Below are 18,285 nucleotides of genomic sequence, written 5' to 3' on the forward strand. Positions count from 1 at the left end.
TTGGTGATCCTTCAGTTAAATCACCACCAGTCATCTCTCCCCCTCAAAGGGGAGAGCAGCCAATGATCATCAGGGACTATGGCGACTTTACCTTTGTACTTATACAAAATTATAGTTTAGCAACAATACTGTTGTTGACTCGTAAGCATGCTGATGACTATTTCAGGTGATGATACAATGTAGAAACTGATATTTTGCTTCACTGTTTATGTAACATGTCAAATTATAAAAGCAAAAAAAAGTAGACTTGTCAAAATTTTGCCAATGAAAATATGGCTCCTTACTTTACCTGACGCCAACAACTGACAGAAATTTGTTGAGGTAAGCAGCCAATTCTGTTACAGATATTACCTGTCATCTTTTCTGATCTGCCGTGCAACAGATGAGTTCATATTCTGAGATGTGTTGCCATATCTTAATGCAATGCAAAGTTATGTACAGGCAATCAAGAAAAAAACATCAGTTTAATTATCAACTACCTGTGTATTTGATTTTTCCTAGAAAAGGAACTCACATTTTTATCTTTTGGAATGTTTGCGATGTCCATTATGTTCAGTTGCTTGTTGGAGAGTCGTAAATAAATCTGGTTGAAATTTCAGTCGACAAGCGTATTGGCACAGAATGCCCCCACAGTTCTCCACATGGCAACTTTCAGTCTGAACAAATTTATGGTTTAATCGAGTCCAACCTCTCCGCACATGGAGCGGTGAGAAATTGCTCTCCTATTCTGACCACGAAATTGCTTTTATATCCCTGTGAGTGACGTTGGCATAATCCTGGATGCGGGAACCCTGATTCTGGTCTCCCGAAACTTTTTTTTTCTTGGAGCAGTTGGTCAGTATGAACAGCCCACTTTTCATTTTGTCAAAATACAAACAAACAAATATGAATCAGAAGGGATCAGAGTTGTCTCTGTTGTTGAACAGAATATCTTGATGTCAAATGAAAACTTATTAATCTTGCATCAGTTTATTTGAATTCATACCCATTTCATTTAAACTGTATGTGTAGCACTGATGGAATGTGACATCTTTGGAACATAGTATTGCTATATTGTTACGTCGAGCAGCTGTGATGCCAAATCTCTCACTGTGCAGGTCTTGCTTCTCCCTCGTTAGGACATTTGCAGATACATAAAGGGCAATTTACCATGGCCAATCCACCTAACCTGCACATCTTTGGACTGTGGGAGGAAACCCACGCAGATATAATATATAATAAAAAATTACTCAACCATAGGTCCAAAGCTGGGTACAATGCTAAATTCATAAGGCCAATACTTGCTGAAGATATTCTGTTTTGGATCTGTGATGCCTCCTAATCAGCATTTAGTGTCACCTTGGATACCGACCTGTTGTCATTTCCTGCTGAACTACTCATCAGTGAACCTCATTGGTTGGTGATAGCAGCCAATGGATCCTGACCTGTTTGTTTAGACCCAGAAAGGACGCTCTAGATAGAGGATTCAATTGTCCTGCTTTAAAATGAATGAACTACTGTTGTTTCTGGTTAAGCAGCTCAAAGCTGTTCTATGCATCCACATGGTTACTTCGGGAGCTAGCCTGCCTATCAATAATTAGGACAAATTGTTTCAGCTTGGGTAGCCTCACAGCTCTAGGGACCCGAGTTCGATTCTGGCCTTGAGTGTCTTGTCTGTGTGGAGTTTGCACGTTCTCCCCGTGTCTGCTTGGGTTTCCCCTGGGTCCTCTGGTTTCCTCCCACAGTCCAAAGATGGATTGGCCATGCTAAATTCTCCATCGTTTGTCTGTGTGCGTACGTGTGTATCTGAGAGTGTGTGCCCTGCGATGGACTGGCACCCTGTCCTGGGTGTACACTGTCTGTCAGGAAAGGCTCCGACTCCCCGCGACCCTGAATTGGAGTAAGCAGTTAAGTGACTTGTTTCCAGCTTTGAACTTGTCAACATCTTGTGAGAGAGGCAGGGATGGGAAGCTAAAGGGGAAAAAAAACCCAAATTAAAAATATATTTACATGTAAAGCTGTGCTGGAATATTTTTGTGAAATCCGCAACAAATTAAATTGTTTTAGGCATTACTTGCTCAGTTACATGTCTTGCAGTATTTTGTGTGTGTGTTTTTTAATTTACCCACCTATTTTTATATGTTGCCTTATCACAGATAATTAGCTTTTCTGGAGTAATTGGACTCCAGTCCAATGCTGCCTGTGCTTTAGGACATCTTCACTTGACCAACATGTCTTCCTGTCAGAGTAGGACATCAGGTTAGTAATACTAATGCAAATTGTGAGAAGGTGTATACTTTATTGATTCTATAAATTCAGCAACGCTGCAAATGTTTCATTTTTTACCCATTGGAATTGTGAAAATTTCAACAACAAGAACCTGCCTTTGTATAGCATCTATAAGGTCGCAAAAGGGAAAGAAAAACCCAGGCACAGTGCAAGACTGAATATCAAACATGTTTAACACTGAGCCACACAATGAGAGGTGAGAACTCGTGTCAAAAGCTTGGTGGTAGAGACAAATTTAAAAGAGCATCCTAAAGGAAGAAAGACAGGCAGCGAAGTTACAGAGTTCAGGGCCGAGGCAGGTGAAGCTGCAGCTGCCAATGATGCAGAAAAGGCCTGTAATGGAGGAGTACAGAGATCTTGGAGGATTGTATGGATGGGGGAAGTTGCATGAAACTGTGAAAGTGTTTGAACACAGTAAGAAGTCTCACAACACCGGGTTAAATTTCAACAGGTTTATTTGGTAGCGCAAGGCACGAGCTTTCGGAGCGCTGCCCCTTCATCAGGTGAGTGGGAGTTCTGTACAGAACAGAACTCCCACTCACCTGATGAAGGGGCAGTGCTCCAAAAGCTAGTGGAGTGTGCTACCAAATAAACCTGTTGGAATTTAACCCGGTGTTGTGAGACTTCTTACTGTGTTTACCCCAATCCAACGCCGGCATCTCCACATCAAAGTATTTGAAAACAGGGATGAGAACTTGAAAAATTAAACGTCATCTGGTCGAAAAATTCTACAAATTTATAAATTTCCCATGGACATGAGTCTTCAATATATAAAGTAACCCATGTCTCGAGTACGTGCCATCCTTTAAAAGTCTCGATTATTCACACAAATGTGTGAACACAGAAATGCGGAGCTTGAGTGGGTTACACTGAGATCAAACTCTTGAGAATGCTAGTGAAGAAAGATGTGAATTTTTTTTTGTGTCGATGACAGCTCCATCATAGTTCCGCCAAATTTCCAGAACTGACAGGCCATGAATAGAGGTCCAGAGGCACTCACATTAGACATCTGTCATGATCCACAGTGGAGGGTGTGGGAACCACATGATAAGCAAAATATGAGTATCACTCTGGACATTTTATTTTTGCCTGTTTATTTTGAACCTTATGTTTGTGATTCATCACTGCTGCCATTTTTGTCTCGGTGGCAAACCTTAAAGGATGTTTTCCAACATTCCAATGTTGGACCTTAGTAGGGTGGAGTCATTGGACAGCGAAAGTTCTACCAAAGGCCATAGAAGTCCACTTTCGCAAAGCAAAGTCACAGAAACAGTTAGATAAATGTTGATTTCAAATTAATCATTTAAATAGAGGAACAACACCCAGGTACCCTTGAAATAATCCTGTGGAATTCTTTATGCTCTTGCGAGAGGTGAAGTGAGGCCTTGGTTTAATGGCTGAAAATCTCCATCCTTGTCCGTGGCTTGGATTCACCGGTGCTGCTGAAAGTCAATGGAGTTTTGGCTGGAACACCAAATTCTGCGTTCTCACTTGCAGCGGGGCAGCCACGGATTAGATCAGAGGATCCCACCCATAATGCCATCCGGAATGTAAAATCATAGAATTATTACAGTGCAGAAGGGGGCCATTTGGCCCATCGAGCCTGCACCAACAACAATCCCACCCATGCCCTATCCCCGTACCTCCATGTATTTACTCTGCTAATCCCCCTGACACTAAGGGGCAATTTAGCACGGCCAATCCACCGAACATGGCACCTCAGAGTGCAGCACTCCCTCTGTTGTGCCTTCATGTGTCTGTCTGCATTAGGTGACCAAGACTCTGTAGTGGGGTTTGAACCCATGACCCTCTGACCCTGAGGTGAGAGAGCTACCACTGAATCAAGATTTTGTGCACAATTTATCAGTGGCTTTGCTGATGAGAGCTACTGTAGTCAATTATTAAGACGGGATTTTCTGGTCCCTCCTGCAGCGGGAATTAACATGGGGAAAATTTGATGGATAAACTAAAGGTCCGTTGACTTTGGGTGGGAATTTTTGGTCCAGCGGTGGGCAGGACCAGGAAATCTCACCCCAAGTCTTTTTTGTAGGCACTGAATCAATTTGAATTGAAGCTAGTTGCCTTAATTACCAGGTACTGGCAAAAGGAGTTTTGTTAAATATTGTTTTAGCTCATTCTGATGTTGTTACCCTTGAGTGAATGTGTACCATGATTCCACAAATAGTAACCGCCTGGTCTTGCCTGTAAGGGGAGATATTCAACTAAGAATTGACCCAACAAGGATAGTGTGAAAATAGAGGACAAATCATACCATCTAATCCTGTGTGCCCCTTGGTGACTCGATATTGAGTGTAATTGGCAGAGGACTGATATTAATAAAAATGAACATTTGTGTTTACTTTTATGAACTCCCTTGTGAACTGAACAAATGATCATGTGCATTTAACAAGCTGTAGCCTAGAGTGGCAAGAGATGTAGAGTTTACCCTTGCAGTGCCCAGTTGGATTGCTGGTTGCAGTTGTATTCAATTGGGTGTGAGGGGGAATGGTGGAGGGAAGAAAATCATGGAATCCTAAAGTGCAGAAGGAGGCCACTTGGCCCATCGAATCTGCACCAATCATAATCCTACCCAGGCCCTATCCCCATAACCCCAAGCATTTACCGAGCTAGTCCCCAACACTAAGGGGCAATTTAGCATGGCCGGTCCATCTAACCCAAACATCTTAGGGTGGCACGGTAGCACAGTGGTTAGCATTGCTGCTTCACAGCTCCAGGGTCCCGGGTTCGATTCCCGGCTCGGGTCACTGTCTGTGTGGAGTTTGCACATTCTCCTCGTGTCTGCGTGGGTTTCCTCCGGGTGCTCCGGTTTCCTCCCACAGTCCAAAGATGTGCAGGTTCGGTTGATTGGCCAGGTTAAAAATTGCCCCTTAGAGTCCTGTGATGCGTAGGTTAGAGGGATTAGCGGGTAAAAATATGTGGGGGTAGGGCCTGGGTGGGATTGTGGTCGGTGCAGACTCGATGGGCCGAATGGCCTCCTTCTGCCCTGTAGGGTTTCTATGATTCTATGATCTTTGGACTCTGGGAGGAAACCGGAGCACCTGGAGGAAACCCACGCAGAGACAGGGAGAATGTGCAAACTCCACATTGATAGGGACCCGGGCTGGGAATTGAACCTTGGTCCCCGGCGTTGTGAGGCAGCAGTGCTAACCACTGCGCCACCGTGCCGCCCCAATGTTGAATTAACTCTTACTGCTGTGATGGAGCCAACAATGTCCCTTGTAGAAACCTTTTCAAAAGCTCATGCTCCGGCCTTGCTGTTTGATTGAGAAACGCCTGGTGCAATGGTGGGGGAGATCGAAATTTTGTTTTATTTATTTATTACTATCGCAAGCATTAACATTAACACTGCAATGAAGTTACTGTGAAAATCCCCTAGTCGCCATACTCTTATTCAGGTGCACTGAGGGAGAATTTAGCATGGCCAGCGCACTAACCAGTCTTTCAGACTGTGGGAAGAAACCCATGCAGACACAGGGAGATCGTGCGGACTATGCACAGTGACCCAAGCCGGGAATCGAACCCAGGTCCCTGGCGCTGTGAGGCAGCAGTGCCAACCACTGTGTCGCTCTACAGGAAGAAGGCAGAGAATTTGATAAACTTGAAGACAATGTTTTACAGGAACTTTTTGCAATCTCTGATCCTTACCTTTCTTCGCTTAGGATTAGCAATCAAAAGGCATGCATTCAAGGAGAAATTAGTGTTCAAAGATTACTTTAAGTCTCAAATCTGAGTTTTTAAAAAAAAGCACACCCCATCCACCCAATCTTGCCTATTCTGGGCGGCACCTGGAGCCGCAAGCTGGACTGGAAAGAATTCTGAGCAGCTTTACCTCATTTGGAGCTGCTCACGCATAACTAATATCAAATCCACAAGATCGTACTGGAGACCTGATGTGACAACCTTGTGGGAGCAACAACGATAATTCGAATGTTAATTATCTTCTATCAGATGCACAACTTTCCAAATAGACTTTTAAAAAATATGTTTTGATCGAGGGCTTTATATTGAAAATGGTCACTTCTCGCCTCTCTCCCCCCCCACCCCCTCCACTTAGCATCTCCTTTGAGGGTGACCTGCGGTACACCATGCACGCTGTGCATCAGTAGATGCCACATTTTTCAAGTGATTAAGCTACCAGGATGCTGAGACTACTTACCCCGTTGCCAGGAGACTGAGTCGCACATTTTGCTGGAGTTTGGAGAGCAGACTATGGAAAGTGAATATGACAGCAGGGTTTTACTTGTCAGCTAACATCAACTTTGAAATGTGTTCCCAGTGTTATTTTCTTTCCGCCATCTATCTGTCATCTAATTGCGACTGGGATTTTGTTTTTTAAAAAAAAAAAAATCAAACTGTCAGTTCTGTGTGAAGTGCTGTGTCGAGTCCAGCAGTTTTCACGCAGGTCTAAGTGGTTTTGCCTTTTATTTTTATTAATTGCTTGGCCGGCTGGTTCGCAAAGCACTCCAGATTGTCTCGGCAGTGTTTCACACTTTTTGAAACCTGTGAGTGATCTGCTGACCAATAACACAGGGAGTCAGTCATTGTTTGTGGAGTTAACATATGTGGCTCTTTACCTAATGAGATCAATCGTTTCTGCAGTGCCTCCAGATTTTGGCTATTTGCCAGAAAAGAGTGTCATCAGGCCCGCGGCCGATTACATCATTGAAGCAGGGAAAAAAGGTATGATGCTGAAAATATTTAATTGTTATCAAAATTGTTGCCCTTTCAGAACAGAAAATTGCTGATTAACTTTCTCATTGATCAATTCTGGTTGAACTGATGTTCTTGGCACTAATCTGAGTTTGGGCCCAGGTTGTTCCTTTCATGTGGTATTTTCTCATACTTATTACACTCTGTTTTGCTCGAATTATGATTAAATTGTACCCACGGTTTCACAAAATGCTGCACGATCGTGGCGTTTTGTTGCCAACCAAAGTCTTGACCAGCTGTCTCAGGTGGGCCCACTTTGTTTAAACCTACATCCTGGTTTGTGCTTTGAAATACTCGATGGCTGGAATTTTACCGGCACACCCGCCCCGATTCCGAGGGCAGGTGAGGCTCGGAGAACGGCATTCTCCGTTGGCCTCAGGCAGGATCGTACGAACCTCGGGCTGGTAAAATTCCGCCCAATATCCGTGGTTGGTTCCATAATTTTCCTCACGCCATCCAACATTATTTCACAAGGGGTTATTTGGTGTGAGCCCGTCGTAAGATGGCATTGCTCTACAGCTGAAGATCATCTCGGCACATTGCACGGGTGAAATTCTGAATTGAAGGCTGGGTGTAAGATTGGGCTCATTCCGTTTCATGTGGAAATTCTTGACCAAACACAGGACCTTGATGTGTCCTAAATCCTGTTCAATCCTCTGATCGAGTAATCCTAATACCAAGAAAACGAGAACACAACTTTTTTTGTAAAGCACTGTTGCGATGAATTCAGTCTTACCCAGTTATCTCTAATTGACCTTTGACTGTTTTCTGACACAGTATTGATTATATATATTTTTAAAATGCTTATGTTGGCCTGTGTAACGGTGCAACTGAAGCCTGGTATAATTGGCTTCAGATGAAAGCACGCTTGGAAAGGAAGTGTGGCACTCTCGCAAAAATGTTCACCACTTCAGACCTCATTTTCTACTCACTAACTCTTCCCTTTATCCTTCTGAACCCAGTGTTGCTGACATTCTTAGGCGTTTTAATCTGAATAAACCACTGGCAATATCAAAATAGTGCCAAAAAAAATTGCAGATGCTGAAAATGTGAATTGAAAGCAGAAAAGAGTGGAGATGTTCAGTTATCAGGCACATCTATGGCGGGAGCAAATGAGTGATTGTTTTGGGTGCCGATGCTTTGTCAGAATTAACAATGAGGCTTAGTGCTGGATAACTCATGAATACATGAGAATCTGCAGTCACATTCTCAATCTCTTGTCCCTTGATTTTAAATCAATTAAGCCATTCATTGTGTCCGACTAAATCAAGTGAAGTGAATGCTAAACTATATTGTTCAAATACTGCAGTCATGGTTAGCTAAAGCTGCTACAACTGTCCAATGCTCTGCTTAGGCTCTGCAAGTACAGTGGGGTCAGCGTTGGTCACTGCCATGCCTGTACTGGCCGCAGTTCAGAGGAGAATCGTGAGGCAATCCCCCCTATTCAGGGGAACTGAGCAATGAGTGCAGTTGAACGCTAAAGAAGGCAACTGAGGATGTGGCGATTTATATTAAAGTTCAATTTTAAATGGTGTAAAATTTGTGAATTTGAAGCTTAAACAAATCAACACAAGCAGGCACAGGGCCCAAACTGGTGAAGGGTAAATCCAGAACTGTCAGGAAAAATGTATTCTAGCGAAGCATAATCATCGAAAGATGCAAATTGTGGATTCAAACCCCACTTTGGGACTTGAACAAAGTTGTGGCTACAGCATTGAAGGTGTGCTGCATTGTTGGAGTTGCTGGACTTGCGCTGTTACAACAGGCAAAAACAGCCTCAGTTTAATTGTTCTGGAAATTAAAGATCCCTGCTGAAATTGTCTTGGCCAACATTCCTCCTTTTAAGCAGCATTTCTGAGATGAGGTTAATTGGCCATTTACCTCGTTGTGAGTTGGAGAATATTGCTGAGTGTAAAATGGCCACTACATTTATCCACATGGCAACAGTAATTATTCTTGAAAGTAATTCATTGTACCTAAAGTGCATTAAATGAGAAAGGCTCAGGTGCTATGTAAATGTAACACTGATCTTCTTAATCCAACCTTGGAATAAACTTCCATGAAGTAAAGTGTGGTAAAAGCCGTCAAATGTCCAGGCATTGCATCTTTTATGAATTAAACAAAATATCTATTTCCTGGTGCATTTTCCATGGCAACACTGTGACCAATCAGAGTCCACTTGCCAATCTGACTGCACTCTTTCTCTCAAGCAGTATAAATTGTTGTTCCCTTTGAAATTGGTCATCTTGATCCTGATGAGTGCAGACGAAAAGCTTTGACAACATGTCTCTTTTTTCAAGAAGCACCCATGGTTAAAAATCTTATTCAAGACCCAATTGGGTGATGCAGTGGGTACGATAAGGTTTTCTTTTTGGGACTGGATGATTTGAGATTGCTTCCCTTCTTTGTATCGTACCCTATAAGGAGAAGCCTGACAATTGGAACCCATTGGGCACGACCTTTCTGTACTGCAGTGTGTTATGCATAAACAGATTGATTGTGTCATCCAAAGGAGAAGGGAAGCCTGGGGGAGTTCAAGGTGCTCCCTCCTGCCTTTAGCTAATTTACTAAATGAAGCCACAGGTATCTGTGCGCTCCATCAGTTATTGTGACTTCTTACACTCCCGTGGAAACTCCCGTCTCAGTGCTGCTCACACTTGCAGCTGAGTCTGATCTGGATTACTGGGCAGAATGCCTGCTTCTCTCAATAGCTCTATTCACACTCTCAGCTGGAAGGCAGATCCCGAGATGAGTGTGTTGGGATACGATTGTCACAGTCGTCAAATTGTGCAGTTTGAACAGGACCTGGAAACTGAGAATGGCACCAACAGTCCCTGTTCATAGTATCAGCTCCCGTCACCACAACGTGGAGCAAAAAACACAATGATACTCAGCCATAGCACCCCCACATCTGCCCATAGAATCATAGAATCCCTACAGTGCAGAAGGAGGCCATTCGACCCATTGAGACTGCACCAACCGCAATCCCACCCAGGCCCTACTCCTGTAACCTAACATATTTACCCTGCTAATCCCCTGACGCTAAGGTCAATTTAACATGGACAATCAACCTAACCCGCACACCTTTGGTCTGTGAGAGGAAACCCACGCAGATACGGGGAGAATGTGCAGACTCCACACAGACAGTGACCCGAAGCCAGAATTGAACCTGGGTCCCTGGCGCTGTGAGGCAGCAGTGCTAACCACTGTGCTACTGTGCCGCTGACTTTTGTGCATACCAATGGAATTTCTCCAGGACAGATATATGATATACCCAAACCCCATGTATCATGGTGCTTCTGTAGCAGCAAGTAAAAAAATGTTTTTTTTAGCTTGGTGAAAATGCTCCCTTGGGCTTTTCTTAAATGATGCATGAGCACTGTGTAAATCAGATATTTCCAAGTGTCTGATAGTCATTAACCCGCTTACTGGGACAATCCTATATATAGATTTCAACAAGATGCCCTTGGAGTAGTTTTAACCCCTGTTAAAAACTATTAAGCACCTGGGACTGTAAGCAAGCATGAAGTTAAATGAGGAGTATCTGCTACACATTGAAAATACGATTAGGTGTCTTGTGCTATTTCTAATAGCATAAATGAACTCGGAATGAACTCAAAATCAGTCCACCACTATAACCCACATGATCGCACCATGCTATCACTGTAATGTTTTCTTACATCTGGTTTTCTTCTTTGATTTGTAGGTCCTGAGAGAATTCCTCCCCAGTTAGTAAAAGTTTTGTTGGGGCCTATCGCTGGATGTGGAAACAGTCAATATCCCCCTGTCAATTGGGCTTCCATACTTTCTCCACTTATGAGACTGAATTTTGGTGAGTCCTACAGATTCTAGAAGATACAGTGATTGATTATAAAACGGTGCTGTTAAAAAGTCCATTATTTCATAATTCAATTCAATTCAACATAATTGTTATTGTATAATGCACAAATAGAAAAGCAACGAAAAGTGAGCTTGCAGGCTCCCAAGACACAAAGAAAAAAAAGCAAATGCAGTAGCCATTATAAAATAGTGCCAATAGCCATTAAGTGTATACATGCATATTGCACAATGCCCATCACCTGGGAATATGAAGAGGTTATATGGCTATTTTCTTCCCTTTTAAAGGAGTGTTCAAAGCCAATGGCCTACCGACAACAACCTTATCTTTAAATCGTGGGAGAAATACACAACAGTTTCATTCTTACTTAAAACTCCGTCTAAAATATTTGGTCTTTCAATCAGGGTCAGGATCTTTGTTGGGTTTCTAAGGCTGGGCACACAAACATATATTCTTCACCTCGTCTTGTGTCTTAGCTGCTTTTAACGTACAGCAGGGATTGATGCTGGAGAGATTACAGGGAGATTCTATGAAGTGAGGAAAGTTACATTTCTGCTAAAATTCTTTAGAAATGTTCCAAAGATATACCCATCTCTGTTGACAACGAGATGGTGAATTTAACCAGTGTTTTAAACAAGTGTCGGTGTATCGTCCCCCCAAGTGTCCAACGGTGTGATAATTCTATCTTAAATTAGAATATTCCTTCAAACAATTCTTTTAACGAATTATTTTTTTAATAAAACTCAGCTTTAAACGAAGCCAAGCCTCAGTTGATAAATCCATTGCCAGCTTTTATAGGTTCTGACCTGGGGAAAAAAAATCTGAAGTGATGAGAGGTCCAGCAGTCCAAGGTCACAAGAGGTTAGCTTCTGTGTCAGACGTGCTAGTTAGCCTTTCAAATTTGACACTGAAACCCCTCCTGTCAAATGAACTTTCTGTGGGCACTGGGACTTCTTGTTGATTTGTGCCTCAGTCGTTCCTGCACGGTGAAAGAACAGATTTGTCTCTCAGGAGTAAATTAACATTAGCCTTTTTTTTGTAAGTTATGGCAAGGCTTGGCTGCGACGATGATTTATAATATTCCCCCCACCAGTTCTATCATGTTATGCTACTTTAAGCACCACTGTCCTGCAACTTACTAGCTGCACTGCTAAGTTCTTAAGGGTGCTGGAGTCATTGGTGAGAAATCGCACTCCCCGTCATGATGCTGTGGCCTCGTCTTAAATTAACTGAGGAAAGATCGAGATTTGTCAGTATCGGGTTCTAATTGTGGAGGGAAACAGCTTGGACTCTGGAGCCATTTGTAAAGTAAACAGTGCCATGCAGTGGTCATGCTGTAACATTCCAGCTTTAATACCGTGTTTTCTCTTTCACTGTAGGTGAAGATATTCAGCAGCACTGCATTGAATTAGCAGTTACCCAGGCTCAGACATCACAAAGTGCTGCAATGTTTTTAGGAATGTGGGTGGCCCCACCATTAGTGCACACCCTTAACGTAAGTATTGATTTTTAGTCCATAGATGACATTTTGTTCTGTATTTTTACTTACCTTGTTCAGTCTGTACAGCACACATAGAAAATGTTGGCGATAATCTTAAATGAAAAGTCACTTGTAGTTTTCCTTTCCTTTGACTGTAGTTGTAGGGTTCATTAATGTGTTATATTCAAGCACTGCTCTTGTCAGCCAAATAACTCCTGGAAAGTAAAAATTATCCCCACTCCTTTCTGCAAACCATCTTCTTGAATTCCTTTCTCTATTTCCAATGCCCTCACCTTCAACTCGTGCGAGGAGCTTGTTGACTTCTCTGTCACATTGATTGCAACTATCTGTTCATCTGCTTCCGCCACTTCCCTCCAGCCTACTGGACAAGATTTTTCTCAGGTTGCCCCCTGCGGGGGAGCATTGCTCCTTCATTTCTTTCCTGTTTCCCCTCATGCCATTACTCGCATGTCAAGTTCTGCTATTCAGATATAGTACTTGTCTCCTTCAAATCTGCTGGCATAACCCTTCTCAAAAAAACAAATCTCGAGCCATCTGTCCTTGCAAACTACCGTCCCATCACCAGTCTCCTTTTCCTCACCAGAGCCCTTGAATGAATTGGCACCCCGTCCAAGTACTTGTTCATCTTTCCCAGTGTGCCATGCCTCAATCTCTCTAATAATGCTTCCCCCCAACAGAGTGTCAAAATGGCACTCATCAGTCATCAATGACATGCTATGTGAATGCTGCGCCATTCAGTAAGATCAAGGCTGGTCTGACTGTCTCTCAACTCCACTTGGCCATCCGCCACTCATAACCCTCAACTCCCTCATCTGTCAAAAAGTCCGAACAACTCTGTCTGGAATAAATCCAATGGTATTTGCTACCAAATAAACCTGTTGGACTTTAACCTGGTGTTGTTAAAACTCTTACTGTGTTCACTCCAGTCCAACGCCGGCATCTCCACATCATAAATCCAATGAGCCAGCCTCCAATACTTTCTGGGGAAGAGAATTTCACAAACTAACCACCGTTTGAGTGGAAAGGAAATTCTGATCACCTCTGACTTCAATGGTAGACCTCTTATTCTTAAACTATGTCTCCTGGTTCTGGTCTCTCCAACAAGTGGAAACATCCTCTTGGTATCTACCCTATCAAGCCCCCTCAGGATCTTATTTATTTCGATTAGATCATCTCTGATTCTTCTAAACCCCAGTGGGTATAGGCTCAATCTTTCTTTAGATAAGCCCATTCCAGGAATGAGTTTGAGTGAACCTTCCCTGAACTACTTCTGACACAATGATACATTTTTTCAAATAAGGAGACCAAAGCTGTGCACAGTACTCCAGTTGTGATCTCACTGATGCTGTGTACAGCTTGACAACATCACCTGAAAATAAAAGCATAGATACTACTTGCGAGCTGATGAAAGCTAGCCAGACACCCAGCTCTGCCTCGCCACCACTCCTGTTGACCTCTCCTCTATTTCTAAATTATCAGATTGCTTATCTGACATCCAGTACTGGACCCCACCTCTGCTTCGACTTATCTGTTTCAGGAACAAACACCATTTGTTAGCTCCAGACTTGATTATTCTTCCACACTCTTGGGGACTTCGAAAATCCTTAAACTTGAGTACATCCAAAACTATGCTTCTCACGTTCTTACCTGTGACACTTCTTTTTCATTCATGGGACATGGGCGTCGTTGGCCGGCCAGCATTTATTGCCCATCCCTAATTGCCCTTGTTCAGAGGGCAGTTGAGAGTCAACCACATTGTTGTGGCTCTGGAGAAACATGTAGGCCAGACCAGGTAAGGACGGCAGATTTCCTTCCTTAAAGGGCATTGGTGAACCAGATGGGTTTTTCAACAATCGGCAATGGTTTTGTGGTTATCAGTAGATTCTTAATTCCAGATATTTTTATTGAATTCAAATTCAAATTTGAACCCCGGTCTCCAGAACATTAGCTGAGTTTCTGGGTTAATAGTCTAGCGATTATAGCACTTGGCCATCGCTTCCCCTAAAAATTCAGTCCACAGTCACTGACATATACTGTCTCCAGGTTAACTGACACTTCAATTCTAAAGTTCTCATCCTTTATTATCCAATCTCTCTGTGCCTCAAACCCCTATATCGATAGTGACTTGAGCATCTCTGATTTTCATCACTTCACCATTGATGGTCATGCCTTAGCTGCCTAGGCCTGAAGCTTTGGACTTCCCTCCCTTCACCTCTCTGTCTCACTTAACTCCTTTAAAAGGTTCCTGCAAATTGAACCTCTTTGACCAAGCTATTGGTAACCTGCCTTCACATCTCCTTGTGTGGTCTGGTGTCAAGGTTTGCTCTGTAATGGTCCTGTGAAGTGCCTTGTGACATTTTATCACCCAAAGGCACTGCACAAATATAGGGTGCTGTTGCTGCTCAAGTGAAGGAAGCATTTTCCAGCTTCAGACATCCACAAAGCATCATCTGCTTATGTGTGGCACAGTAAGAAGTCTCACAACACCAGGTTAAAGTCCAACGGCATCTCCACATCATGTGTGGCAGGACCAGAGACAGTGAGGTAGAGCTTTGCCTTTGTGTGGGTGGATTGGACCGACTGTCTGTTACAGAAAAGTACAACTTATTGGATGGACTCTTAAAGGCAGGAATCTTCTCCACTCGGTAACTAGCCAAGAAGACGAGGGAAAAATTGACCCCAGTATGGGCAATGCCTAACCTCAGAGGGACAGTTTCTCTTTTCTATTTGGCAGACCAAATAAGATCTATGAGTCATATTAATCGGGTTGTGTCCCACATTGAGCAGCTTTCTGCTGTGGTTTGTGGCCACAAAGAACTGAGCTGAGTTTGCCAAGTTACTTTCATTATTCTTGTTGTCCTGCTTTTCCGTTCATTCTGATTCATTTGATTTTAGGTCAGTCTGCTTTCAGTTCTTCATTCATTTTCACTCTCTCTCTTTCTCTCGTCACTTTCCCACCCTCACCTTTCACTGCTGATGTCTCCTCAGTTTCTGAGGCCTACATTTTACAATTCCAATTGGCAGCCGTTTTCAGACAGGAGCTGTTTCTTCAACTTTAGCTCAGGTTGACCATTTGTCTGTAAGTTGGTTAAATTCCAGAAGTGATGGATGGTAGATTTATGAAAGATATAAACACTTTTGTTCAAAGGGTTTTGATTTTTTTTCTCCCCTTTTTGTTCTGCTGCCTGTCGGTGAGACTGGTTACCTCAGTTGGTGAGATGGCTAGTGTGTGGGTCAGGTTAACGGGCTTGATTCCCCTTCCCGCTGAGGTAGACTTGGGGCCTGCTCCTGCGAGTTGAAGGCAATGGCAAACCACCGCTGACAAAAACCACCGAGTAAATGGCTCAGGGTGAAGAGCTAATAGACAATGAGCCAAGGGAGCAGCCTTCAGACACAGCACACATGAACGTGTCTAATGATGGACGTTTACTGCTGTGTTGGAACATGAGTGCTGCCTTTCCTGAACAAAAATAGAATTCATATTGTGATTCTGACCCTTCTCCGTCAAAGAAACAATGAGATTTTGCTCCGGTGCAGATATTTCAATGATGGCCTGCTGGTTGTCCAATAGCCCATGTGAGAAATCTGGTCCATTTTGGGAACCAGGCTTTCTTTTACATTCAGCTGCTGGCAGAATATAATCTATTATATCAACATACCAGCCCCATTCCCCCCCCCCCCAACACCTCATAGAATCATAGAATTCCTACACTGCAGAAGGAGGCCATTCGGCCCATCGAGACTGCACCGACCACAATCCCACCCGTAACCCCACATATTTACCTTGCTAATCCCCCTGACACGAGGGGCAATTTAGCATGGCCAATCAACCTAACCCGCACATCTTTGGAATGTGGGAGGAAATCAGAGCACCCGGAGGAAACCCACGCAGACACGGGGAGAATGTGCAAACTCCATGCAATCAGTCATCCGAGGCCAGAATTGAACCCGGGTCCCTGGTGCTGTGAGGCAGCAGTGATAATCACTGTGCCACCGTGCCACCCTCTCCAGGCCGTCACAGTATCAGCCCCCCCAGCAGGTTTTGGGGCCAGATTAAGGATAATGGGAGCGGAATCTGATCTTGGACAGGGAAGGGGGGCACCCAAGATCAGCCACCACCGGCATATTTTGTGGGGTCGCCAAGGAACTCTTTTCTTGCCCCTCCCAGCCCTGCAATATACAATAAAACATAGTGGTCGGCACCTCTTCAGTTCAACTGTTGATTTGGGTTCAGACCGTGTGGTGCATACTCTGCCAAGGACTATCCTGAAATAACAAGTAGGTGCCTTGTATGCCATAGGACCCCAATTCACATGTTAAAAAGACCATATTGCCCGACTTGCGTAGATATTTTAGTTGTTTCCGGTAACCTCTGTGCACCTTACAGTGGGATCTGGACAGTAATTGCACCCACTAGCAATTAGGCCTCACATTCTCCCCCCAATATGTTGACGCACATTTCTCCTCTTTTATACTTTTTCCGGCATGATAAAGCCTCTACATCACAACTAACAAAAAATGTTTTGAAATCATAGAATCCGTACAGTGCAGAAGGAGGCCATTCGGCCCATTGAGTCTGTACTGACCACAATCCCATCCAGGCCCCATCCCCACAACCCCGAGTATTACCGATTGCATTTTCCCAAGGCAACGTCAAACCAGCAGCTTAGATGGTAACTAAATTCATCAAGAACCCAACCATTACTGATGGTGCACAGCCTTGCTGCAGTAACAGAATGGCACATTGTGTATTCCAAGATATTTCTCTGCTATTGTTCTACAGCAATGAATCATTTAACTTGCGGTGAGGAATTCCACATGCGACCTCCAGAGTGTACAATAAATTTCAAACTTAAAAGTAAGCTCCTTCTCTCGGCTAGTAGCCACTTCATTTCAATCAAGATTTATATTCTGTGTTTTTGTTTTGCCTTCAGCTGGAGACTAGAAAATACCTCTTTACTTCTCTTGCTTCCTGGATGAAACATGTGCCAGAAGATAAACTTCAGACTTTTGTTGAAGTCCTTGCAATCCAGTGCTTTACAACGGAGAACAGGCAGAAAAGCCCGGATCTTTGTCGTTCTGTTCTGCAAGGCCTGAACGAAGCGATGAAGATTCCAACTCAAGTCCCGCACAGCTGGAGCATATTGTGCAAGAGTGTTGAGATGATTTTCCAGATGTTACCTAATGAGATCCAGGTACAGCATTTCGGCAACAACAACGGGTACCGTTCGTACCGTGTGTCTCATGTAAAAGAACATCTCAGAGCGCTTCATGAGATGATGGAATCGCCCGAGTGTCAGTCTTAGTGAGAAAACCGGCGTGTAGCTCTCCAGCTTCACAGCTGAGTTTTCTCTGCAGGTTCTCTGGCACTCTGCTCACAGAGAATCAGGGGGCAAGGTTTCCGCCGTCGCTCTGGTGGGGCGTGGCCTGATAGAGCTGGCAAGGCCGCTTCCACAGAGATTAGGGCACCATATTTAAAGAGAGACCCCAATCTGCATTTTAAAAAATACTTCCCCCCCCACCCCCCACCGAACCCCCACAAACAGGCACAGGGACCCCCCTCCCCCCACAAGCATCGGGGCGACACCCACCCTACACACATAAGAGGTCCCCCCTCATCCCAAACAATGGGGCTCTCTGGTGGGCCCACTCTTGGCAGTGCCAGGTTGGCACTGCCCAGGGTGTTATCAGGGCATTGTCCAAGTATGTCCCTCTCCCCCTGGGGGTTATAATTACCTTTGGCCCTTGCGGGTTCCTCTTAACCCCTTCAAATTTTTAAAAACCTGTTGGGCGGCACCCTGGTACAGTGGTTAGCACTGCTGCCTCACAGCGTCAGGGACCCGGGTTCAATTCCCAGCTTGGGTCACTATCTGTGCGGAATCTGCATGTTCTCTCTGTGTCTGTGTGTGTTTCCTCCGGTTGCTCCGGTTTCCTGCTACAGTCCAAA

General features: G+C 43.9%; 1 protein-coding gene across 4 annotated transcripts in view; it reads left to right on the forward strand.

Moving 5' to 3' along the window:
• focad (focadhesin) overlaps positions 1 to 18,285 on the forward strand; it is a 238,134-nt gene that overhangs the window by 186,242 nt on the left and 33,607 nt on the right. For all 4 annotated transcript variants that reach the window (XM_078214275.1, XM_078214272.1, XM_078214276.1 and 1 more), the window contains exons 34-38: positions 2,136 to 2,238; positions 6,889 to 6,969; positions 10,706 to 10,831; positions 12,217 to 12,332; positions 17,273 to 17,533. In XM_078214275.1, coding sequence (XP_078070401.1) covers positions 2,136 to 2,238; positions 6,889 to 6,969; positions 10,706 to 10,831; positions 12,217 to 12,332; positions 17,273 to 17,533 — 687 coding nt within the window. The remainder of the gene's footprint in view (positions 1 to 2,135; positions 2,239 to 6,888; positions 6,970 to 10,705; positions 10,832 to 12,216; positions 12,333 to 17,272; positions 17,534 to 18,285) is intronic.

Source organism: Mustelus asterias, chromosome 6, assembly GCF_964213995.1.
Source record: "Mustelus asterias chromosome 6, sMusAst1.hap1.1, whole genome shotgun sequence".
Classification (NCBI taxonomy): domain Eukaryota; kingdom Metazoa; phylum Chordata; class Chondrichthyes; order Carcharhiniformes; family Triakidae; genus Mustelus; species Mustelus asterias.